This window comes from Rhinoraja longicauda, chromosome 2, assembly GCF_053455715.1.
Source record: "Rhinoraja longicauda isolate Sanriku21f chromosome 2, sRhiLon1.1, whole genome shotgun sequence".
In the NCBI taxonomy this organism is placed as follows: Eukaryota; Metazoa; Chordata; class Chondrichthyes; order Rajiformes; family Arhynchobatidae; genus Rhinoraja; species Rhinoraja longicauda.
The window spans coordinates 113,427,586-113,454,290 of NC_135954.1; the positions used below are offsets into that span (position 1 = coordinate 113,427,586).

At 52.1% G+C, this 26,705-nt stretch overlaps 1 protein-coding gene across 1 annotated transcript; it reads left to right on the top strand.

Annotated features, from left to right (window-relative positions):
* Positions 1–2,150: 2,150 nt before the first annotated feature.
* On the top strand, positions 2,151–14,597 carry LOC144610882 (ubiquitin carboxyl-terminal hydrolase CYLD-like). Its single transcript, XM_078429855.1, has 6 exons — positions 2,151–2,255; positions 4,774–4,906; positions 5,677–5,785; positions 7,101–7,219; positions 10,528–10,738; positions 13,475–14,597. Exons 1-6 carry the CDS (start codon positions 2,215–2,217, stop codon positions 13,657–13,659), a joined length of 798 nt encoding a protein of 265 aa, XP_078285981.1. The 5' UTR covers positions 2,151–2,214; the 3' UTR covers positions 13,660–14,597.
* Positions 14,598–26,705: the final 12,108 nt, after the last annotated feature.

Consider the following 26,705-nt stretch of genomic DNA (forward strand, 5'->3'; position numbering starts at 1 on the left):
GGAACTGGTGCACTACAACGCTGAGAATACACCGATCAGCCAAAACATTATGACCACTGACAGGCGAAGTGAATAACATTGGTTATCTTGTTACAATGGCACCTGTCAAGGGGTGGGATATATTAGGCAGCAAGTGAACAGTCAGTTGATGTGTTGGATGCAGGAGAAATGGGCAGGAGTAAAGACCTGAGCGACTTTGACAAGGGCCAAATTGTTATAGCCAGACGACTGGGTCAGAGCATCTGTGAAACGGCAAAGCTTGTGGGGTGCTCCCGGTCAGCAGTGGTGAGTACCTACCGACAGTGGTCCGAGGAGGGACAAACCACAAACCGGCGACAGACAGGGTGTTGGGCGCCCAAGGCTCATCGATGCGCGAGGGCAACGAAGGCTATCCCGTCTGGTCCGAACCGACAGAAGGTCGACTGTGGCACAAGTCACAGAAAATGTTAATGGTGGTCACGGGAGGAATGTGTCACAATACACAGTGCATCGCACCCTGCTGCGTATGGGGCTGCACACGGAGGACCAACAGCATATTAGGCAGGTGGTCATAATGTTTTGGCTCATCAGGTCATAATGTTTTGGCTGAGCGATGTATATTCTGCACTCTGTATCTGCTCTACCTGTTGTACTTGGGTTGGCTTAATTCTATTTATGTATAGTATGTAGAGTCATAGAGTGATATAGGGTGGGTGTGGAAACAGGCCCTTCGGCCCAACCTTCCCACACAGACCAACAATATCCCAGCTACGCTAGTCCCACTTGATCACCCCTCGTCCTCCTGCGCTCCAAGGAATAGAGTCCCAACCCCTCCCTCTCAGTCACACCCTCTTGTCGTGGCAACATCTGATCTTTAGTTTTAGGTTTAGTTTAGAAATACAGCGCGGAAACAGGCCCTTCGGCCCACCGGATCCGCACCGCCCAGCGATCCCGCACATTAACACTATCCTACACCCACTGGGGACAATATTTACATTTACCAAGCCAATTAACCTACAAACCTGTACGTCTTTGGAGTGTGGGAGGAAACCGAAGATCTCGGAGAAAACCCACGCAGGTCACGGGGAGAACGTACAAACTCCGTGCAGACAGCGCCCGTAGTCGGGATGGAACCCGGGTCTCTGGCGCTGTAAGGCAGCAACTCTACCGCTGCGCCACCGTGCCGCCCAAATCTGTTGGTTTGGTTTCCCATGCTATCTGTTTGGATAGTGTGGGAAACCAAGCTTTCCACTGTACCTCGATGCACATGGCAATAATAAACCTAACCCTGTGTGTGTGTGTGCGTGTTTGGTGTGTGCGTGTGTGTGTGTGTGTGTTTGGTGTGTGCGTGTTTGGTGTGTGGGTGTTTGGTGTGTGTGCCTGTTTGGTGTGCGTGTTTGGTGTGTGTGGGGGTGTGTGTGTGTGTGCGTGTTTGGTGTGGGCGTGTGTGTGCATGTTTGGTGTGGGGTGCGTGTGTGTATGTTTGGTGTGTGTGCGCGTGTGTGTGTTTGGTGTGTGGGTGTTTGGTGTGTGTGTGTTGTGGGTGTGTGTGGGTGTGTGCGTGTGTGTTTGGTGTGTGTGTGTTTGGTGTGTGTGTTTGGTTTGTGGGTGCGTGTGTGTGTGTGTTTGGTTTGTGGGTGTGTGCGTGTGTGTTTGGTTTGTGGGTGTGTGTGGGTGTGTTTGGTTTGTGTGTGTGGGTGTGTGTGTGTGTGTGTTTGGTTTGTGGGTGTGTGCGTGTGTGTGTGTGTGTGTTTGGTTTGTGGGTGTGTGTGGGTGTGTTTGGTTTGTGTGTGGGTGTGTGTGTGTTTGGTGTGTGTGTTTGGTGTGGGTGTGTGTGTTTGTGTGTGTTTGGTGTGTGTGGGTGTGGGTGTGTGTGTGTGTGTGTGTTTGGTTTGTGTGGGTGTGTGTGTGTTTGGTGTGTGTGTTTGGTGTGGGTGTGTGTGTTTGTGTGTGTTTGGTGTGGGTGTGTGTGTTTGGTGTGTGTGTGGGTGTGGGTGTGTGTGTGTTTGGTGTGTGTGTGGGTGTGTGTGTGTTTGGTTTGTGTGTTTGGTGTATGTGTTGTGTGTGTGTTTGGTGTGTTGTGTGTGTGTTTGGTGTGTGTGTTGTGTGTGTGTGTTTGGTTTGTGGGTGTGTGTGGGTGCGTGTGTGTATGTTTGGTGTGTGTGTGTTGTGTGTGTGTGTTTGGTGTGTGTGTGTTCTTACTTTGCAGACCCTGAGGAGTTTCTCAATGTGATCATGCAGCAGGTGCTGGGACTGGAGCCTCTGCTGAAGCTGAAGTGAGTTAGTGATGGTTTCACGTTCCCCAACCCTGCAGTCTCCGTGAACACAATCTGTGTGTGTGTGTTGGGCTGGGGAGGGGAGGGGAGGGGAGGGGAGGGGTGGGGTGGGGGTGGGGGTGACAGCATCTGTGCCCTGCCCTTGGAAAGGAGTGGTGGACGCTCTCTGAACCCCTGCATCTGGTGAAGATGCTCCCCTGTGGTGTCGGGGAGGGAGTTCCTGAGCTCACACTGTCCTGGTCTGAAGAAGAGTCCCGACCCCAATCATGTTCGGCACGGTGGCGCAGCGGTAGAGTTGCTGCCTAACAGCGAATGCAGCGCCGGAGACCCGGGTTCCATCCCGACTACGGGTGCTGTCTGTACGAAGTTTGTACGTTCTCCCCGTGACCTGCGTGGGTTTTCTCCGAGATCTTCGGTTTTCTCCCACACTCCAAAGACGTGCAGGTTTGTAGGTTAATTGGCTTGGTAAATGTAAAAATTGTCCCTAGTGTGTGTAGGATAGTGTTAATGTGCGGGGATCGCTGGTCGGCGCGGACCCGGTGGGCCGAAAGGGCCTGTTTCCGCGCTGTTTCTCTAAACTAAATCACCCAGCCTTTATCTCCAAAGATGCTGCCTGACCCACTGAGTTACTCCAGCAGTTTGTGTCTGCTGTATAAACCAGCGCCTGCAGTTCTTTCTTTGTGTAGAACTACAGTACAAGCCGTGTGGCCGCTCAGTCGTTCCAAACATGGTCGGGTTAAACTATTCTCCTCTGTTCTACAGTAGACACATAATGCTGGAGTAACTCAGCGGGACAGGCAGCATCTCTGGAGAGAAGGAATGGGCGACGTTTCGGGTCGAGACCCTTCTTCAGACTGATGTCGGGAGGGGGCTCTGTCTCTGTGTGTCTGTGACTCTGTGTCTCTGTGTCTCTGTGTCTCTGTGATTATGACTTTGTGTCTCTGTGTCTCTGTGACTCTGTGTCCCTGTGTCTCTGTGTCCCTGTGTCTCTGTGTCTCTGTGTCTCTGTGATACTCTGTGTCTCTGTGTCTCTGTGTCTCTGTGTCCCTGTGTCTCTGTGTCTCTGTGTCTCTGTGTCTCTGTGTCTCTGTGATACTCTGTGTCTCTGTGTCTCTGTGTCTCTGTGTCTCTGTGTCTCTGTGTCTCTGTGTCCCTGTGTCTCTGTGTCTCTGTGTCTCTGTGTCTCTGTGTCTCTGTGATACTCTGTGTCTCTGTGTCTCTGCGTCTCTGTGACTGTGTCTCTGCGTCTCTGTGACTGTGTCTCTGTGTCTCTGTGATACTCTGTGATACTCTGTGTCTCTGTGTCTCTGTGATACTCTGTGTCTCTGTGTCTCTGTGACTGTGTCTCTGTGTCTCTGTGACTGTGTCTCTGTGTCTCTGTGACTGTGTCTCTGTGTCTCTGTGACTGTGTCTCTGTGTCTCTGTGATACTCTGTGTCTCTGTGATACTCTGTGTCTCTGTGTCTCTGTGATACTCTGTGTCTCTGTGATACTCTGTGTCTCTGTGATACTCTGTGTCTCTGTGATACTCTGTGTCTCTGTGATACTCTGTGTCTCTGTGATACTCTGTGTCTCTGTGATACTCTGTGTCTCTGTGATACTTTGTGTCTCTGTGACTGTGTCTCTGTGTCTCTGTGACTGTGTCTCTGTGTCTCTGTGATACTCTGTGTCTCTGTGATACTCTGTGTCTCTGTGATACTCTGTGTCTCTGTGATACTCTGTGTCTCTGTGTCTCTGTGATACTCTGTGTCTCTGTGATACTCTGTGTCTCTGTGATACTCTGTGTCTCTGTGTCTCTGTGATTATGACTTTGTGTCTCTGTGTCTCTGTGATTATGACTTTGTGTCTCTGTGTCTCTGTGACTGTGTCTCCGTGACTCTGTGACTGTGTCTCTGTGTCTCCGTGACTCTGTGACTGTGTCTCTGTGACTGTGTGACACTGTGTTTCTGTGACTCTGTGTCTCTGTGTCTCTGTGACTCTGTGTCTCTGTGTCTCTGTGATACTCTGTGTCTCTGTGATACCCTGTGTCTCTGTGATACTCTGTGTCTCTGTGATTATGTCTCTGTGTCTCTGTGATACTCTGTGTCTCTGTGTCTCTGTGATGCTCTGTGTCTCTGTGATACTCTGTGTCTCTGTGTCTCTGTGACTCTGTGTCTCTGTGACTCTGTGTCTCTGTGACTCTGTGTCTCTGTGTCTGTGTGACTCTGTGTCTGTGTGACTCTGTCTGTGTGACTCTGTGACTCTGTCTGTGTGACTCTGTGTCTCTGTGTCTCTGTGACTCTGTGTCTCTGTGTCTGTGTGACTCTGTGTCTGTGTGACTCTGTCTGTGTGACTCTGTGACTGTCTGTGTGACTCTGTGACTCCGTGTCTCTGTGTCTCTGTGACTCTGTGTCTCTGTGACTGTGCCCGTGACTCTGTGTCTGTGTGATTATGTCTCTGTGATTGTGACTCTGTGTCTCTGTGTCTCTGTGACTCTTTGACTCTGTGTCTCTGTGACTCTGTGACTCTGTGTGTGTCAGGTCGGAAGGACACAAGGACCAGGAATGCTACTGCCACCAGATCTTCATTGACCAGGATGATGAGCTGCTGGTGCCCACCGTACAGCAGCTGCTGGAACGTTCCTTCCACAGCAACCGGCTCAAGCTGACGGAGGTGAGTGGGTGACCGCGTCATCATCTATACACTGCCCAACTCTACAGCCTCTCCTGGAGACCTGACGTGGGGTGTGGGGGGGGGGGGGGGGGGTGCTGAGAACATGAGGGGAATAGATCGGGTAGATGCACAGAGTCTCTTGCCCAGAGTTGGGGAATCGAGGACCAGAGGACACACTGTAGGTTCAAGGTGAAGGGGGGGGGGAAATTTAATAAGAATCCGAGCAGTGACTTTTTCACACAGAGGGTGGTGGGTGTATGGAACAAGCTGCCAGAGGAGGTAGTTGAGCCTGGGACTATCCCATCGATTAAGAAACAGTTGGACAGGTACATGGATAGGACAGGTTTGGAGGGATATGGACCATACGCAGGCAGGTGGGACTAGTGTAGCTGGGACATTGTTGCCCGGTGTGGGTGAGTTGGGCCGAAGGGCCTGTTTCCACACTGTATTGCTCCATGACTCTAAACTCAGTGGGACAGGCAGCGTCTGTGGAGGGAAGGAATGGGTGATGTTTCAGGTGGAGACCCTGGCTGTATCTCTGAGAGGGGCCTGGCGTAGGAGGGGGGGGGGGGAGGGAACTCAGTGGGACCATCGGGGACTATAGTGAATACTTTCTCGGTGCCCTTTAGGTAGCAACTCTTTGCCTACCTCGTCTGTGGTTTGCACAACAATGAGTCTCACTGCAACCTGTCACATGTGATGATAAAGTATCAACCAGTCAACAATCCTCCCACCCACCGCCGCGCAGTTTAACTCTTTTCCCCCCGCAGGTTCCCTCCTGCTTCATCATCCAGATGCCTCGCTTTGGCAAGAGCTACAAGATGTTCGAGAAAATCATCCCTTCCCTGGAACTGGACATCACCGACCTGCTGAGTGATAGTACGTGACAGAGGTGGGGGTGTGGAGTACAGATATGCCCCCCTCCCACTCCACTCAAATCCCCCTCCCCCCTCCCACACCCCCGCTCAAAATGCCCCCCCCGCTCAAATACCCCCCCCCGCTCAAATACCCCCCCCCCCGCTCAAATCCCCCTCCCCCTCCCACACCCCCGCTCAAAATGCCCCCCCCGCTCAAATAACCCCCCCCCCCGCTCAAATCCCCCTCCCCCTCCCACACCCCCGCTCAAAATGCCCCCCCGCTCAAATACCCCCCCCGCTCAAATACCCCTCCCCCTCAAATATCCCTCCCCTCCCCCGTTCAAATACCCCTCCCCCCTCAAACCCCCCTCCCTCTCCCCCCTCAAATCCCCCTCCTCCAATCCCCCTCCTTCTCCCCTCCCCCCTCACTCCCCTACCCCCCTCCCCCACTCCCACTCCTCTCCCTCCCCCATTCCCACTCCCCTCCCACACTCTCCCTCCCCCTCTCCTTCCCCCTCCCCCACTTCCCTCTCCTCCCCCCTCCCCCACCCCCTCTCCTTCCCCCACTCCCCCTCCTCCCCCACCCCTTCCTCACTCCCTCCCTCTCCCTCCCCCCACCCCTCCTGCCCACCTGGTATCTGTGCTTGTCACTATTGTTTTACTTTATAAGGTCTCTCCTCACCTCCGATGCTCAAGAAGAAACAATCCACCTCTATCTAACCTCTCCTTGCAGCTAATATCCTCTGTTCCAAAAAGTTCCAGCAGGTTTTCCCTCAGCTAATATCGTCTATCTTCTCTGGAGAGGGTCCAGAGGAGGTTTACCAGAATGACCCCAGGGATCAGGTTAACCTGTGATGAGCGTTTGTCGGCACTGGACCTGTACTCGCTGGAGTTCAGAAGGATGAGGGGGGACCTCATTGAAACGTACAGAATAGTGAGCGGCCTGGATAGAGTGGATGTGGAGAGGATGTTTCCACCAGTGGGAGAGTCTAGGACTGGAGGGCACAGCCTCAGAATTAAAGGACGCTCCTTTAGGAAGGTGATGAGGAGGAATTTCTTTAGTCAGAGGGTGGTGAATCTGTGGAACTCATTGCCACAGACGGCTGCGGAGGCCAAGGTGCCGCCTAACGGAGGTTGCATAGCAACCAGCCTCCTGGCCCGGGCGGCCGCCATTGGTGGAGCGGGAGCACGTGGCCGCTGGCTGGGTGAGGTCACGTGGCGCGCGGGGCGGCGACGTCACCTTGTCCCTTATTTGGGAGTGAGGAAGTTGGCAACTCTAGGCATTGACCCCGGCACCCGCTGACCACACTGTGTTGTTCCATTCCCCGTGTTCCCAGGCCCCAGGGAGTGCTGTGTGTGCGGAGAGCTGGCCACCCACGAGTGCCACGACTGCTTCACGGACAAGCTCTTCGCCAAAACCGGCCTCAAGCAATTCTGCGACACGTGCTGGAACCAGGTACTGCACCCACCCACCTCTCCTCTCCTCTCCTCTCCAGCCCTGCCATTGGAGGCACATCCTCATACAGCACCAAGAGAGGCCCACCACACCGACCAACATGCCCCATCTACACCAGGCCCACATCCCTCAAAGTGCACTTTGCCAGATTTTAATAAAGGCCATTTTTATACATTTTGGTTCCACCATGTAGAAATTACAGCTGTGTTTATACATAGTCTCCCCATTTCAGGGCACCATAATGTTTGGGACACAGCAATGTCATGTAAATGAAAGTAGTCATGTTTAGTATTTTGTTGCATATCCTTTGCATGCAATGACTGCTTGAAGTCTGTGATTCATGGACATCACCAGTTGCTGGGTGTCTTCTCTGGTGATGCTCTGCCAGGCCTGTATTGCAGCCATCTTTAGCTTATGCTTGTTTTGGAGGCTAGTCCCCTTCAGTTTTCTCTTCAGCATATAAAAGGCATGCTCAATTGGGTTCAGATCGGGTGCTTGACTTGGCCACTCAAGAATTGACCATTTTGTAGCTTTGAAACACTCCTTTGTTGCTTTAGCAGTATGTTTGGGATCATTGTCTTGCTGGAGAATGAACCGCCGGCCAATGAGTTGTGAGACATTTGTTTGAACTTGAGCAGATAGGATGTGTCTATACACTTCAGAATTCATTATGCTACTACCATCAGCAGTTGTATCATCAATGAAGATAAGTGAGCCAGTACCTTCAGCAGCCATACATGCCCAGGCCATAACACCTCCACCACCGTGTTTCACAGATGAGGTGGTATGCTTTGGATCTTGGGCAGTTCCTTCTCTCCTCCATACTTTGCTCTTGCCATCACTCTGATACAAGTTAATCTTCGTCTCATCTGTCCACAAGACCTTTTTTCCAGAACTGTGGTTGCTCTTTTAAGTACTTCTTGGCAAACTGTAACCTGGCCATCCTATTTGTGCAGCTAACCAGTGGTTTGCATCTTGCAGTGTAGCCTCTGTATTTCTGTTCATGAAGTCTTCTGCGGACAGTGGTCATTGACAAATCCATACCTGACCCCTGAAGAGTGTTTCTGATCTGTCGGACAGGTGTTTGGGGATTTTTCTTTATTGTAGAGAGAATTCTTCTGTCATCAGCTGTGGAGGTCTTCCTTGGCCTGCCAGTCCCTTTGTGATTAGTGAGCTCACCAGTGCTCTCTTTCTTCGTAATGATGTTCCAAACAGTTGATTTTGGTAAGCCTAAGGTTTGGCTGATGTCTCTAACAGTTTTATTCTTGTTTCTCAGTCTCATAATGGCTTCTTTGACTTTCATTGGCACAACTTTGGTCCTCGTGTTGATAAACAGCAATAAAAGTTTCCAAAGGTGATGGAAAGACTGGAGGAAAGACTGGGTGCTGAGAGCTCTCTAATACCTGCATTAAGGAGGCATTTAAACACACCTGAGCAATTACAAACACCTGTGAAGCCATGTGTCCCAAACATTATGGTGCCCTGAAATGGGGGGACTATGTATAAACACAGCTGTAATTTCTACATGGTGAAACCAAAATGTGTAAAAATACCCTTCAATAAAATCTGACAATGTGCATTTTAAACACATGTGATTTTTTCAATTACAAATCTCAAATTGTGGAGTACAGAGGCAAATAAATAAATGATGGGTCAGTCCCAAACATTGTGGAGAGCACTGTTGAGTCACAGTGTCATCTAGCACGAAAACAGGCCCTTCGGCCCAACACCTCCATACCGACCAAGATAGCCCATCCGGGCTAGTCCCTGAATTTGGCTCGTATCCCTCCAAACCTTTCTTATCCGTGCACCTATAGAGTCATCCAGCACGGAACAGGACCTTCGGCCCAGCTAGTCCATGCTGACCACAATGCCCCATCTACACCAGTCCCATTTGCCTGCGTTTGGCCCGCATCCCACAAAATCTTTCCTATCCATGTGCTCCAATTTTAACTAACTTCCCCCCCACTCCCCTCCCCCAGACCTCACCCCTCTCTTCCCCACCCTTTCTTTCCCAGCCCCTCCCCCCTCCGTGCCCCACTCGGACGCCCACCTGTTTGTCGTCGTATCTCTCCCCCCCCCCCCCGGCCACATTCCTCCCTCTGGCTTCACAATCTGCACCTCTGCAAACCTGTCTCGCTCCTTCTGCTCTTAAATCAGGGCTTTATTCCAACCAACTGCCGATCAACCCCTCACCCTGTGTCCACCTGTTACCTGAAGGTAGACACAGAGTGCTGGAGTAACTCAGTGGGTCAGGCAGCATCTGCGGAGAGAAGGGATGGGTGACGTTTCAGGGTCGTGACTGACCAGAAACGTCACCCATCCCTTCTCTCAGCAGATGCTGCCTAACCCGCTGAGTTACTCCAGCATTTTGTGCTTATCTTTCAAGTCAAGGGGTGCACATTGATGATGGGGTGAGGGGCGAGGTCATTCCCATCACTCACCCCATCACTCTCTCCCATTACTGACTGCGTTACTCCCCCTTGTTCACTCCCCCCACTGACTGTGTTACTCCCCCTCGTTCACTCCCACTACTGACTGCGTTACTCCCCCTCGTTCACTCCCACTACTGACTGCGTTACTCCCCCTCGTTCACTCCCCCCACTGACTGCGTTACTCTGCCTCGTTCACCACTGACTGCGTTACTCCCCCTCGTTCACCACTGACTGCATTACTCCCCCTCGTTCACCACTGACTGCGTTACTTCCCCTCGTTCACCACTGACTGCGTTACTCCCCCTCGTTCCCTCCCCCACTGACTGCGTTACTCCCCCTCGTTCACTCCCATCACTGACTGCGTTACTCCCTCTCGTTCACTCCCCCCACTGACTGCGTTACTCCCCCTCGTTCACTCCCCCCACTGACTGCGTTACTCCCTCTCGTTCACTCCCACTACTGACTGCGTTACTCCCCCTCGTTCACTACTGACTGCGTTACTCCCCCTCGTTCACTACTGACTGCGTTACTCCCCCTCGTTCACTATTGACTGCGTTACTCCCCCTCGTTCACTCCTCCCACCGACTGCGTTACTCCCTCTCGTTCCCTCCCCCGCTGACTGCGTTACTCCCCCTCGTTCACCACAGACTGCGTTACTCCCCCTCGTTCACTCCCCCCACTGACTGCATTACTCCCCCTTGTTCACTCCCACTGCTGACTGCGTTACTCCCCCTCGTTCACCACTGACTGCGTTACTCCCCCTCGTTCACTCCCCTCACTGACTGCGTTACTCCCCCTCGTTCACTCCCCTCGTTCACTGCGTTACTCCCCCTCGTTCACTCCCCTCACCGACTGCGTTACTGCCCGCTGCAGGTTCACTCGGAGGCGTCTGGGCGCAGGCACGTGTCGCTGGGGCTGCGGTGCCCGGTGGGGTTCGAGGGTGGGCGCTGGGCGGCCGTGCCCCGCGAGCGGATGCAGCTGTTTGCCGTCCTGTGCATCGAGACCAGTCACTACGTGTCCTTTGTCAAATACGGACCGCAGCACCACCACTGGATGTTCTTCGACAGCATGGCCGACAGGCACGGTGAGATCACACTGGCACACAGTCACACACTGGCACAGTCATACACTGGCACAGAGTCACACACACTGGCACAGAATCACACACACTGGAACACAGTCACACACACTGGCACACAGTCACACACAGTCACACACACTGTCACATAGTCTCACACACTGGCACACAGTCACACACACTGGCACACAGTCACACACACTGGCACGCAGTCACACACACTGGCACACAGTCACGCACACTGGCACACAGTCACACACACTGGCACAGAGTCACACTCACTGGCACAGAGTCACACACACACTGGCACAGAGTCACACACACTGGCACAGTCACGCAGACAGTCACACACACTGGCACACACAGTGGCACATAGTCACACACACTGGCACACACACTGGCACAGTCACACACACTGGCACACAGTCACGCACACTGGCACACAGTCACACACACACACACTGGCACACACACTGGCACAAAGTCACATACACTGGCACACAGTCACACACACTGGCACACAGTCACACACACTGGCACACACAGTCACATAGTCACACACACTGGCACAGTCACACACACTGGCGCACACACTGGCACAGAGTCACACACACTGGCACACACTGTCACATAGTCACACACACTGGCACACAGTCACACACACTGGCACATAGTCACACACACTGGCACACAGTCACACACACAGTCACACACACTGGCACACAGTCACACACACTGGCACACTGGCGCACACACTGGCACAGAGTCACACACACTGGCACACATTCACGCACAGTCACACAGTCACACACACTGGCACACAGTCACACACACTGGCACACAGTCACACACACTGGCACACACACTGGCACACAGTCACAAACACACTGGCACAGAGTCACACACACTGGCACACAGTCACACACGCTGGCACACAGTCACACACACTGGCACACAGTCACACACACTGGCACATAGTCACACACAGTGGCACACACAAAGTCACACACACACACACTGGCACAGAGTCACACACACTGGCACACAGTCACACAGTCACACACACTGGCACACAGTCACACACACTGGCACACAGTCACACAGACTGGCACACACACTGGCACACAGTCACAAACACACTGGCACAGAGTCACACACACTGGCACACAGTCACACACGCTGGCACACAGTCACACACACTGGCACACAGTCACACACACTGGCACATAGTCACACACACTGGCACACACACAAAGTCACACACACACACACTGGCACAGAGTCACACACACAGTCACACACACTGGCACACAGTCACACACACTGGCACACAGTCACACAGTCACACAGTCACACACACTGGCACACAGTCACACAGTCACACACACTGGCACACACACTGGCACAGAGACACACACACTGGCACACAGTCACACACACAGTCACACACACTGGCACACAGTCACACACACTGGCACACAGTCACACAGTCACACAGTCACACACACTGGCACACACACTGGCACAGAGACACGGAGTCACACACACTGGCACACAGTCACACACACTGGCACAGAGTGATATAGAGTCACATCTTCCTAATGAATGAATGAATGAATGAATGAATGAATGCTTTATTGAATACGTTATTATCATATGTGACAAGCCACAGTGAAAGGGTCGCCGAGACTTCTTCAGATTGATTGTGGTGGTTGGGGGAGGGGGGGTGGGGGTGAAAGCTGTCAGAGTGGAGATCTACAGGGAGAGGTTGAGTAGGCTGGGACTTTATTCCTTGGAGCGCAGGAGGTTGAGGAATGAGGTGGATAAAATCAGGAGAGGCATGTCTTTGGAGTGTGGGAGGAAACCTGAGCACCCGGAGAAAACCCACGTGGTCACGGGGAGAACTTACAAACTCCATACAGACAGCACCTGTGGTCAGGATGGAACCCGGGTCTCCGGCGCTGTGAGGCAGCAACTCTACCGCTGCGCCACCGTGCCAACCTATCCTCCCAAGTTCCAAAGACGTGCGGGTTTGTAGGTTAATTGGCCCTCTGTAAATTGCCCCGAGTGTGTAGCGACTGAATGAGAAAGTGGGATAAGATGGAACTAGTGTGAGCGGGTGATGAATGGTCGGCAGGGACTCGGTGGGCTGAAGGGCCTGTTTCTGCACTGTATCTCTAAACTAAACAAAAGCGCCTCTAGTGTGTAGGGACAGGATGAGGAAGTGGGACAGCAGTAGGGTTGCCAACTGTCCCGTGTTAGCCGGGACATCCTGTATTTGGGCTAAATTGGTTTGTCCCCTACGGGACCGCCCTTGTCCCGTATTAGGCCCGGGGGGAGCTGTAGGCCTGGACACTGTAGGCCTGGACGGTGTAGGCCCGGACACTGTAGGCCCGGGCACTGTAGGCCCGGACAGTGTAGGCCCGGACACTGTAGGCCCGGACACCGGACGCCGCCTAACAGAGGGTGCGTAGCAACCCGCCTCCCGGCCCAGGCGGCCGCCATTGGTGGAGCGGCAGCACGTGGCCGCTGGCTGGGTGAGGTCACATGGGGCGCGGGGCGGTAATGTCACCTTGTCCCTTATTTGGGAATGAGATAGTTGGCAACCCTAGATAACAGAGAGCGAGTGTGAGAGGTGACTGCTTGTCGGCATGGACTGGGCGGGCTGAAGGGCCTGTTTGTGCTGTGTCTGTGACATAACGTGAAGTGACATAGTGACGGTGTCTGCTGTGCTGTCCACAGGTGGGGAGAGCGGCTACAACATCCCCACGGTGACCGCCTGTCCCGAGGTGGGTCAGTACATGGACATCCCGCCCGCACAGCTGGCCAAGCAGAGCAGCCGCAACATGGCTGGCGTGGCCAAACGGCAGTTCTGTGATGCCTACATGTACCTCTACCAGAACCCCAGGATGGCCGTGTACAAGTGAGCACGTCCACCCCCCCCCCCCTCCACCCACCCCCCCCCCCCCACCCCACACACCCACCCCAGTCTCACACCAGGGACCATCTCGCCAGCCTGGCCCAGCCCCCAACGCCCACCCACCCCAGTCCCACACCAGGGACCATCTCTCCAGCATCTCCAGCCCAGCTCCCAACACCCACACACCCAGCCCCAGTCCCAGTGCCACACCAGGGACCATCTCTCCAGCTCAGCTCCAAACACCCACATACTCACTCCACACACCCAGCCCCAGTGGCCCTGACTCTGGCCTGCTGTCTCACATAGAAAACAGGTGCAGGAGTAGCCCATTCTGCCCTTCGAGCCAGCACCACCATTCAATATGATCATGGCTGATCATCCACAATGTGCCCCGTTTCTGCCTTCTCCCCATATCCCTTGATTCAGTTTGGCCTAAGAGCAGAATCTAACTCTCTCTTGAAAGCATCCAGTGAATCGGCCTCCACCGCCTTCTGAGGCAGAGAATTCCACAGCTTCACAACTCTCTGGGTGAAAAGGTTTTTCCTCATCTCCGTCCTAAATGGCCGACCCCTTTATTCTTAAACTGTGGCCCCTGGTTCTGAACTCCACCAACATGGAGAACATTTTTCCTGCCTCTAGCCTGTCCCAATCCCTTAAGAATTTAATATATTTCTATAAGATCCTTGCAAATTCCAGTGAGTACAAGCCCAGTTGACCCATCCGACAAGAGGGAGTGTCTCCCAGCTTACCAGGCCTGAGCCAGCGTCCACAGAGTCCACACACCCATCCCCACTGGTAGTAAGTCTGGTGTCTCACATCCTCCAGGAGGGAATGTGTCCCCTTCTCCTCCAGCCTGGCCCAGCCTCCAGCGTCCAGCTCACCTTCCGAGCCTCCTGCTTTTTATTGAAGACTGTCAGATTTATATTGTAAACTTACGTTTATAAATAAAGAGATTTATTTCATTTTTTTCATTTTGTGGTGTGATTGGTGTGTGAAAAACTGTGGATGACATTACTCCTTTAGTTTATCGAAGATAGGCACAAAAAGCTGGGCATCACAAAATGCCGGAGTAACTCAGCGGGATAGGCAGCATCTCTGGAGAGAAGGAATGGGTGACGTTTCGGGTCGAGACCCTTCTTTAAGACTGATGTCAGGGGAGGGGGTGGGACAAAGAAAGGATGCAGTCGGAGAAAGGAAGACTAGTGGGAGAACTGGGAAGGGGGAGGGGTTAGAGAGGGAAAGCAGGGACTATCTGAAGTTAAGATACAAAATGCTGGAGTAACGCAGTGAGACACAAAATGCTGGAGTAACTCAGACACAATGCTGGAGTAACTCAGTGAGACACAATGCTGGAGTAACGCAGTGAGACACACAATGCTAGACAATAGGTGCAGGAGTAGGCCATTCGGCCCTTCGAGCCAGCACCACCATTCAATGTGATCATGGCTGATCATTCTCAATCAGTACCCCGTTCCTGCCTTCTCCCCATACCCCCTGACTCCGCTATCCTTAAGAGCTCTATCTAGCTCTCTCTTGAATGTATTCAGAGAATTGGCCTCCACTGCCCTCTGAGGCAGAGAATTCCACAGATTCACAACTCTCTGACTAAAAAAGTTTTTCCTCATCTCTGTTCTAAATGGCCTACCCCTTATTCTTAAACTGTGGCCCCTGGTTCTGGACTCCCCCAACATTGGGAACATGCTTCCTGCCTCTAACGTGTCCAACCCCTTAATAATCTTATACGTTTCGATAAGATCCCCTCTCATCCTTCTAAATTCCAGTGTATACAAGCCTAGTCGCTCCAGCCTTTCAACATATGACAGTCCCGCCATTCCGGGAATTAACCTAGTAAACCTACGCTGCACGCCCTCAATAGCAAGAATATCCTTCCTCAAATTTAGAGACCAAAACTGCACACAGTACTCCAGGTGCGGTCTCACTAGGGCCCTGTACAACTGCAGAAGGACCTCTTTGCTCCTATACTCAACTCCTCTTGTTATGAAGGCCAACATTCCATTGGCTTTCTTCACTGCCTGCTGTACCTGCATGCTTCCTTTCAGTGACTGATGCACTAAGACACCCAGATCACGTTGTACGTCCCCTTTTCCTAACTTGACACCATTCAGATAATAATCTGCCTTCCTATTCTTACCACCAAAGTGGATAACCTCACACTTATCTACATTAAACTGAATCTGCCATGCATCCGCCCACTCACACAACCTGTCCAAGTCACCCTGCAACCTCATAGCATCTTCCTCATAGTTCACACTGCCACCTAGCTTTGTAATATCGGCAAATTTGCTAATGGTACTTTTAATCCCTTCATCCAAATCATTGATGTATATTGTAAATAGCTGCGGTCCCAACACCGAGCCTTGCGGTACCCCACTAGTTACTGCCTGCCATTCTGAAAGGGACCCATTTATCCCCACTCTTTGCTTTCTGTCTGTCAACCAACTTTCTATCCATGTCAGTACCCTACCTCCAATACCGTGTGCTCTAATTTTGCCCACCAATCTCCTATGTGGGACCTTGTCAAAGGCTTTCTGAAAGTCGAGGTACACCACATCCACCGGCTCTCCCATCAATTTTCCTAGTTACATCCTCAAAAAATTCCAGAAGATTAGTCAAGCACGATTTCCCCTTCGTAAATCCATGCTGACTCGGAACGATCCTGTTACTGCGATCCAAATGCTCCACAATTTCGTCTTTTATAATTGACTCCAGCATTTTCCCCACCACTGATGTCAGACTAACTGGTCTATAATTTCCCTTTTTCTCTCTCCCTCCTTTCTTGAAAAGTAGGATAACATTAGCTACCCTCCAATCCACAGGAACTGACCCGGAATCTATAGAACATTGGAAAATAATCACTAATGCGTCCACAATTTCTAGAGCCACCCCCTTAAGTACCCTGGGATGCAGACCATCAGGCCCTGGGGATTTATCAGCCTTCAGTCCCATCAGTCTACCCAAAACTTTTTCATGCCTAATGTGGATTTCCTCCAGTTCCTCTGTCACCCTAGGAGCTCTGGCCACTAGACCATCTGGGAGATTGTTTGTATCCTCCTTAGTGAAGACAGATCCAAAGTACCGGTTCAACTCGTCTGCCATTTCCTTGTAACGCAGTGAGACACAAAATGCTGGAGTAACGCAGTGAGACACAAAATGCTGGAGTAACTCAGTGAGACACAAAATGCTGGAGTAACTCAGTGAGACACAAAATGCTGGAGTAACTCAGTGAGACACAAAATGCTGGAGTAACGCAGTGAGACACAATGCTGGAGTAACTCAGTGAGACACAAAATGCTGGAGTAACGCAGTGAGACACAATGCTGGAGTAACTCAGTGAGACACAAAATGCTGGAGTAACGCCGTGAGACACAATGCTGGAGTGACTCAGTGAGACACACATTGCTGGAGTAACGCAGTGAGACACAATGCTGGAGTAACTCAGTGAGACACAATGCTGGAGTAACTCAGTGACACACAATGCTGGAGTAACTCAGTGAGACACAAAATGCTGGAGTGACGCCATGAGACACAATGCTGGAGTGACTCAGTGTGACACACATTGCTGGAGTAACGCAGTGAGACAATGCTGGAGTGACTCAGTGAGACACACAATGTTGGAGTAACTCAGTGAGACACACAATGCTGGAGTAACGCAGTGAGACACAATGCTGGAGTGAATCTGTGAGACACAATGCTGGAGTAACTCAGTGAGACACAAAATGCTGGAGTAACGCATTGAGACACAAAATGCTGGAGTAACGCAGTGCAGCAAACAGTAGAGGACGCCATGGCCAGACCACAGATGCACGACATCCCCTATTCGGCCAGGAACCCACAAAGTCGGCTAAAGCCCAGGAAACGCTTCCTCAACGAAGTGGAACCAAATGCTGAAGCTGAAGGTACCAGAGTTGCATTATGGGGAGAGAGACGAGCCAATCTCCCCCCGACTCCATCCAAGGACCCCGACAGTCTTTCCAGGTGAGGCAGAGGTTCACCTGCACCTCCTCCAACCTCATCTACTGTATCCGCTGTTCCAGGTGTCAACCTCTAGACATCGGCGAGACCAAGCGCAGGCTTGGCGATCGTTACGCTCAACACCTCCGCTCAGTCCGCCTTAACCAACCTGATCTCCCAGTGGCTCAGCACTTCAACTCCCCCTCCCACTCCCAGTCTGACCTTTCTGTCCTGGGCCTCCTCCATTGTCAGAGTGAGGCCCAGCGCAAATTGGAGAAACAGCACATATTTCGCTTGGGTAGTTTACACCCCAGCGGTATGAACATTGACCTCTCTAACTTCAGATAGTCCCTGCTTTCCCTCTCTATCCCCTCCCCCTTCCCAGTTCTCCCACTAGTCTTCCTGTCTCTGACTACATCCTATCTTTGTCCCGCCCCCTCCCCTGACATCCATTCCTTCTCTCCAGAGATGCTGCCTGACCCGGTGAGTTACTCCAGCATTTTGTGTCTACAACTCTTCGCAATATCATTGTTCTCTGCGAGGTGCTCAGCTTTGCATTTGTGCTCCAATAGAGGACCTCTCAATAGGTGCTCCATAGTTTATGGTTCAGTGCCACATGTGCAGATGACGCCACTTCTTGAGAGTGGCTTTACAATGACCAGTGACAGCTCTGTCTGTTGAGGCATTTGCATTCAGCCCAGCTTGATTTGGCCCCAAGAGGAAGTTCTTCTTCGGCGTTTATGGACACGGAGGAAAAAGAACTGCTGATGCTGGTTTAAATCGAAGGCAGACATAAAAAGCTGGAGTAACTCAGCGGGTCAGGTAGCATCTCGGGAGAGAAGGAATGGGTGACGTTTCGGGTCGAGACCCTTCTTCAGACTGATCAATCTGAAATTCTTCAGTCTGAAGAAGGGTCTTGACCCGCAACGTCACCCATTCCCTCTCAGATGCTGCCTGACCTGCTGAGTTAAACTAAAATTGGGCCTGTCTCAAATGACTCATCAACTTTTAACGATGCACCACAGAAAGGGTTCTGACTGTCTACCCTATCTATGCCTCTTGTAGGTCTCCCACGTCCTCTGGTGTTCCAGAGAAAACTATCCAAGTCTGTCTCACCTCCCTCTGTAACTGATAGCCCCTTATCTATGCAACATTCTGATGAATACACAAAAGGACATAAATTGCTGAAGCAACACATTTCAGTTTAGTTCATTGTCACGTGTACCGAGCGAGGTACAGTGAGAGCTTTTGTTGCGTGCTAACCAGTCAGCAGAAAGACAATACATGATTACAATTGAGCCTTTTACTGTGTACAGACATATTTTAGTTTTTAGTTTTAGAGATGCAGCGTGGAAACAGGCCCGTTTAGTGCAAGGTTAAACCAGCAAAGTCCAACCAAGGATGTTCGGACTTGGTCCAAGAATGTTTTGTACGTTTGCAACATGAATAATTCCCTGATTTGGTTCTGGGAAGTGATATAAGGGAATTGAGATTTGGCTGGTAGTGAGTGCCCAGAGTCAAGTGTTTAATTGTCATATCTACAGTATCAACAATGGAACAAGACACTCTCACTCTCACAGCTGAACAGGCCCACTAATGCAATAACACACAATAATGGTTAAAAAAACAATAATGCAGCGCCGGAGACCCAGGTTCCATCCCAACTACGGGCGCTGTCTGTACGGAGTTTGTACGTTCTCCCCGTGACCTGCGTGGGTTTTCTTCGAGATCTTCGATTTCCTCCCACACTCCAAAGACGTGCAGGTTTGTAGGTTAATTGGCTTGGTAAATGTAAAAATTGTCCCTAGTGGGTGTAGGATAGTGTTAATGTGCGGGGATCGCTGGTTGGCGCGGACCCGGTGAGCCGAAGGGCCTGTTTTTGCGCTGTATCTCTAAACCTAAACTAAACTAAATCAATAACTGTAATACAAATGCATAAAGCCAAAGTTCTTCATGCAACCAAAACCAGTCCTTGGCAGTTCATTGTTGATGTTAGTGTTGTGTGGTGTTTAATAGCCTGATGGCTGTGGGGAAGAAGCTGTTCCTGAACCTGGACGTTACAGTTTTCAGGCTCCTGTACCTTCTTCCCGATGGCAGGGGTGAGATGAGAGAGTGGCCAGGGTGGTGTGGGTCTCTGATGATGCGGGCCGCCTTGTTGAGGCAGCGCCTCCTGTAGATCCCTTCGATGGTGGGGAGGTCAGAGCTCGTGATGGACTGGGCAGTGTTTCACATTTTGTAATCTTCATTCCTGGGCATTCTAGTTGCTGAACCAGGCTGTGATGCAGCCAGTCAATACGCTCTCTACCATACACCTAGGGTTGCCAACTATCTCACTCCCACATAAGGGACAAGGTGACATCACCGCCCCGCGCCCCACGTGACCTCACCAAGCCAGCGGCCACGTGCTCCCGCTCCACCAATGGCGGCCGCCCGGGTCGGGAGGCGGGTTGCTAAGCTGTCCAGGCCTAGTGTCCGGGCCTACACTGTCCAAACCTACAGTGTCCGGGCCTACAGCGTTCGGGCCTACAGTGTCCGGGCCTACAGCGTCCGGGCTTACAGTGTCCGGGGCTACAGCGGCCTCCGGACCTACAGCGTTTGGGCCTACAGTGTCCGGGCCTACACTGTCCGGGCCTACAGTGTCCGGACCTTCATTGTCCAAACCTACAGTGTCCAGGCCTACAGCGTTCGGGCCTACAGTGTCCGGGCCTACAGTGTCCGGGCCTACACTGTCCGGGCCTACAGTGTCCGGACCTACAGTGTCCGGGCCTAAAGTGTCCGGGCCTACACAGTCCGTTAGGCGGGTTGCTAGGCAACCTCCGTTATGCAGCGCCCAGGCCTACAGCAGCCCCTGGGCCTACAGTGTCCGGTCCTACAGTGTCCGAGCCTACAGTGTCCGGGCTTACAGCGGCCTCCGGACCTACACTGTCCGGGCCTACAGTGTCTGGGCCTACACTGTCCAAACCTACAGTGTCCGGGCCTACAGCGTTCGGGCCTACAGCGTCCGGGCTTACAGTGTCCGGACCTACACCGTCCGGGCCTACAGTGTCCGGGCCTACACTGTCCGGGCCTACAGTGTCCGGGTCTACAGTGTCCGGGCCTACAGCGTTCGGGCCTACAGCGTCCGGGCTTACAGTGTCCGGACCTACACCGTCCGGGCCTACAGTGTCCGGGCCTACACTGTCCGGGCCTACAGTGTCCGGGTCTACAGTGTCCGGGCCTACAGCGTTCGGGCCTACAGCATCCGGGCTTACAGTGTCTGGGGCTACAGCGGCCTCCGGACCTACACCGTCCGGGCCTACAGTGTCCGGGCCTACACTGTCCGGACCTACAGTGTCCGGGCCTACAGTGTCCGGGCCTACACTGTCCGGGCCTACAGTGTCCGGGCCTACACTGTCTGGGCCTACAGTGTCTGGGCCTAGTGTTCGGACCTACAGTGTCCGGGCCTATAGTGCCCCCCATGCCTAATAAGGGACAAGGGCGGTCCCTTACGGGAGAAACCAATTTAGTCCAATATACGGGGTGTCCCGGCTAACACGGGACAGTTGGCAACCCTAGGTACACCTGTAGAAGATCAAGAGAATATTCGTCCACATACCGAGTCTCCTCAATCTTCTAAGGAAGTAGAGGCGTTGATGGGCTGTCTTTATGGTCGCGTCACTGTGCTGGGTCCAGGACACATCTTCAGGGATGTCCACGCCCAGGAACTTGAACATGCCGACTCTCTCCACCACAGCACCATTGATGAAGACAGGTTTGTGGATCCTCGGCCTTCCTCTTCCAAAGTCAACGCCCATCTCCTTGGTCTTGCTGGTTGTTGTTCTGGCAATGAGTTTCACAGTGAGATGGAGTAGGAGGTTGGATGGGTCATTCAGTGGGTGTTTAGTTTAGATTAGTTTAGAGATACAATGTGGAAACAGGCCCTTCGGCCCACTGAGTCCGCGCCGACCAGCGATCACCCCGTACACTACCAGCACTATCCTACACACTAGGGACAATTAAAAAAATTTACTCAAGCTCGGCTGCGGGACGTTTCAGTGCCCGGTGCGGCTCGGCTGCGGGCCTTAACATTGCCGGCGCAGCTCGGCCGCGGGACGTTTCAGTGCCCGGTGCGGCTCGGCCGCGGGACGTTTCAATGCCCGGTGCGGCTCGGCCGCTGGACTTAACATCGCCCGGTGTGGCCGCGGGACGTTTCAGTGCCCGGTGCGGCTCGGCCGCGGGACGTTTCAATGCCCGGTGCGGCTTGGCCGCTGGACTTAACATCGCCCGGTGTGGCCGCGGGACGTTTCAGTGCCCGGTGCGGCTTGGCCGCTGGACTTAACATTGTCAGCGCTGTTCGGCCGCAGGACGTTTCAGTGCCCGGTGCGGCTCGGCCGTTGGACTTAACATCGCCCGGTGTGGCCGCGGGACGTTTCGGTGCCCGGGGCGGCTCGGCCGGGGGGCCTTCCATCCCCTTGCGGGGGCTGTGCGTGTCGTTTGCCTCGGTAGGGGTCGAGCTGCCTGTCCGTGGGTGCGGGGGGAAGAGAGGGGAAGTTTTGTTGCCTCCATCACAGTGAGGGGGTGTTTGGAGTCACTGTGATGGATGTTTGTGTTGGGGTCGGGTGTCCTGTGTTCTTTTCTTTTTGCTGTATTTTGTGTGACTGCTGAAATTTCGCTCGGTGTTGTGCCGAGTGACAATAAAGTGTTGTTATGTTATGTTATGTTATGTTATTAACTTACAAACCTGTATGACTTTGGAGTGCGGGAGAAAACTGGAGCACCCGGAGAAAACCCACGCAGGTTTAGTTTAGTTTAGAGATACAGCGCGGAAACAGGCCCTTTCGGCCCACCGGGTCTGCGCCGACCAGCGAACCCCACACATTGACACTATCCTATACCCACTAGGGACAATTTTTACACTTACCAAGCCAATTAACCTACAGACCTGTACGTCTTTGGAGTGTGGGTGTTGCTGCCTTACAGCGAATGCAGCGCCGGAGACCCGGGTTCCATCCCGACTACGGGCGCTGTCTGTACGGAGTTTGTACATTCTCCCCGTGACCTGCGTGGGTTTTCTCCGAGATCTTCGGTTTCCTCTCACACTCCAAAGGTTAATTGGCTTGGTAAATGTAAAAATTGTCCCTAGTGGGTGTAGGATTGTGTTAATGTGCGGGGATCGCTGGTTGACGCGGACCCGGTGGGCCGAAAGGGCCTGTCTCCGCGCTGTATCTCTAAATTAAACTAAACTAAACTGAGAGGGGAAGATTTAATCAGAACCTGAGGGCAACCTTTTCACACAGAGGGTGGTGGGTGTGTGGAACAAGCTGCCAGAGGAGGTAGTTGAGGCTGGGACTATCACAACATTTAATAGACAATTGTACAAATACCTGGACAGGAAGGGTTTGGTGGGAATGTGCAGGATGGAACTGCAGATGCTGCTTTATACTGAAAAGAGACACAAAGTACTGGAGTAACTCAGCGGTCAGGCAGCATTTGTGGAGAAAAACCTTTCAACCTTCCTGACCATTTACTGATTGTGGATGATCAGCCATGATCACAATGAATGGTGGTGCTGGCTCGATGGACCGAATGGCCTCCTCCTGCACCTATTTTCTATGTTTCTATGTTTCTTGCTTGGCAATGACGGGTCGGACTGAATAGATCGGGTAGATGCACACAGTCTCTTGTCCAGAGTAGGGGAATCGAGGACCAGAGGAAATAGGTTCAAGGTGAAGGGGAAAAGATTTAATAGGAATCTGAGGGGTAACTTTTTCACACAAAAGGTGGTGGGTGTATGGAACAAGCTGCCAGAGGAGGTAGTTGAGGCTGGGACTATCCCATCGTTTAAGAAACAGTTGGACAGGTACATGGATAGGACAGGTTTGGAGGGATATGGACCAAGAGCAGGCAGGTGGGATTAGTGTAGCTGGGACATGTTGGCCGGTGTGGGCAAGTTGGACCGAAGGGCCTGTGTCCACACTATCACTCCATGATTCTATGACTATGAAGGGCCTGTTTCCACACTGATTCACTCTGTGACTCTATGAAGGGCCTGTTTCCACACTGTATCACTCTATGACTCTATGAAGGGCCTGTTTCCGCACTGTGTCACTCTGTGACTCTATGAAGGGCCTGTTTCCACACTGTGTCACTCTGTGACTCTATGAAGGGCCTGTTTCCACACTGTGTCACTCTGTGACTCTATGAAGGGCCTGTTTCCACACTGTGTCACTCTGTGACTCTATGAAGGGCCTGTTTCCACACTATGTCACTCTATGACTCTATGAAGCGGCTGTTTCCCTGCTGTATCGCTCCGTGTCTCTGGGCCAGTCTGGTGTGCGGACAGGCAAGGGTGAAGATGGAAGTTGCCAGAAGTTCGATGTATCCATTCACACAGTTGCAACTTATATCAGTGCTGTCTTATCGGAGCGGTGTGCTGATTCAGCAGTCTTTGTTGGTTAAAAGTGTACCATTGTGTTGTTACTCTTTCAGACAGTATCTAAGGCCAGGATGTTCCTTCAGCCAGCTTTGTGCTGAGCTTGGAGAAGGACATCTGGCCCGTAATCTGAGCCTTGACCTCCGTCCCCATGTGTGGAGTTACACCAGGCTTCTCACAAACACCACGGCACACAGAGTGCTGGAGCAAGCCAGCGGGTCAGGCAGCACCTGCGGGGAACATGGATAGGTGACGCTTCAGGTTGGGATCCTTCTTCAGACTGATTGTAGATGGGGAGAAGAAAGATGGGAAAGGGGAAAAGCATGGCAGGTGTAGTTCAGTTCAATTTAGTTTAGTTTAGTTTTGGAAAAAAACTGCAGATGCTGGTTAAAATCAAAGGTAGACACAAAATGCTGGAGTAACTCAGCTGGTCAGGCAGCATCTCTGGGTGGTGGGGGCCTGGAACGCGCTGCCAGGGGTGGTGGTGGAGGCAGATACCATGGTGGTGTTGAAGAGGCTTTTGGATAGGCAGATGGATATGCAGGGAATGGAAGGATGTGGATACATGCAGGGATGAGCGTTGGACAGCACTGGGCCTGTACTTGCTGGAGTTTAGAAGGTTGAGGGGGACCTCGTTAAAACTTACAGAATAATAAAAGACATAGAAACATAAAAAATAGGTGCAGGAGGCCAGTCGGCCCTTCGAGCCAGCACCGCCATTCATTGTGATCATGGCTGATCATCCACAATCAGTAAACCTGTGCCTGCCTTCTCCCCATATCCCTTGATTCCACTAGCCCCTAGAGCTCTATCTAACTCTCTTTTAAATTCATCCAGTGAATTGGCCTCCACTGCCTTCAGTGGCAGAGAATTCCACAAATTCACAACTCTCTGGGTGAAAAAGTTTTTTCTCACCTCAGTTTTAAATGGCCTCCCCTTTATTCTTAGACTGTAGCCCCTGGTTCTGGACTCCCCCAACATTGGGAACATTTTTCCTGCACCTTGCTTGTCCAGTCCTTTTATAATTTTATACGTCTCTATAAGATCCCCTCTCCTCCTTCTAAACTCCAGTGAATACAAGCCTAGTCTTTTCTATCTTTCCTCAAATGATAGTCCCGCCATCCCAGGGATCAATCTCGTGAACCTACGCTGCACTGCCTCAATTACAAGAATGTCCTTCCTCAAATTAGGAGACCAAAACTGTTCACAATACAGCAGATGTGGTCTTATCAGGGCCCTATACAACTGCAGAAGAACCTCTTTACTCCTATACTGAAATCCTCTCGTTATAGATAGAGTGGATGTGGAAAGGATGTTTCCACTGGTGGGAGAGTCTAGGACCAGAGGTCAGAGCCTCAGAATTAAAGGGCGCTCTTTTAGAAAGGAGGTGAGGAGGAACTTCTTTAGTCAGAGGATATTTAATCTGTGGAACTCATTGCCACAGAGGGCTGTGGAGGCCAAGTCAGTGGATATTTTTAGGTGGCTCCCGGGCCTCGGGACCTACACTGTCTGGGCCTACACTGTCCGGAACTACACTGTCTGGACCTACACTGTCTGGGCCGACACTGTCCGGACCTACACTGTCCGGAACTACACTGTCCGGACCTACACTGTCCGGGCCTACACTGTCCGGACCTACACTGTCCGGGCCTACAGCGTCCGGGCCTACAGTGCCCCCTGGGCCTACACTGTCCGGGCCTACACTGTCCGGACCTACAGCGTCCGGGCCTACAGTGCCCCCCGAGCCTAATAAGCGGCAAGGGCGGTCCAGTGAGGGGCAAACCAATTTAGCCCAATATACGGGATGTCCCAGTTAACACGGGACAGTTGGTGTTATGGGAATAGCATGCTCTGTGGCGCAGTACCGGGCATATATTACCCAATAGGCAGTAGTCAAGGAGATCCTGAATTAAAATGGCTGAACCCAAGACTCGAGTGTAAAGCCTCTGTTAATTAGTTGTGTAGCTGTAATGGAACAGGTTACAGAAAGGAAACACACTAACAAAACATGGTGTCAGATCAGGGCCTGTTTCAGGATTAGTCGAGAGGACGACAGCAGATGACGTTTGTGAGTAATTACTGCTGAGAGACGATTGTACGGCCTACATTGTTTCCATCGATAGAGGGGCGGATTTATCAGGAAAATGGATCAGCTGAAGCCCCCTAGGCAACTGAATTTTGAGGCAAGGGACCTGCCGATGGAGTGGAGACAATGGAGGGAGGAGTTTGAGCTCTATGTTGATTTGAGCATGGAAGGGAAGGAGGACAAGACAATGAGGAAACTGCTCATGTACCTAGTTGGACCGCAAGGGAGAGAGCTTTACCAAACGCTCGAGACACGGACGCTAGAGGGCAACGTACAAGAAGTTACGCTAGCGCAGGCTCTCGATGCTTTTGAACAGCATTGTCAACCCGTGAGGAACGAGACCATCGACAGGTATAGATTCTTTATGAGGAGCTAAGAGAGAGGGGAAACTTTTGATTAGTTTTTAATAGAACTGAAGCTCTTGGCAACTCATTGCGGTTTCAGATAGTTGAAGGATTCACTGATACGTGATAGAATAATATGATGCATTAGGGATGACATGCTGCGGGAAAGACTTCTCCGAGAAACCTCACTTGACTTAGAAAAGTGTGTGAAGGCATGCCAGGCTTCGGTGCTGGCCAAG

Excerpts from the sequence above, each read along its gene's own strand:
- LOC144610882 (XM_078429855.1), top strand. The coding sequence starts at position 2,215 with ATGCAGCAGGTGCTGGGACTGGAGCCTCTGCTGAAGCTGAA. Across the intron at positions 2,256-4,773 it reads GAGCCTCTGCTGAAGCTGAA|GTCGGAAGGACACAAGGACC; the intron begins GTGAGTTAGTGA and ends TGTGTGTGTCAG. Across the intron at positions 7,220-10,527 it reads GCGACACGTGCTGGAACCAG|GTTCACTCGGAGGCGTCTGG; the intron begins GTACTGCACCCA and ends TGCCCGCTGCAG.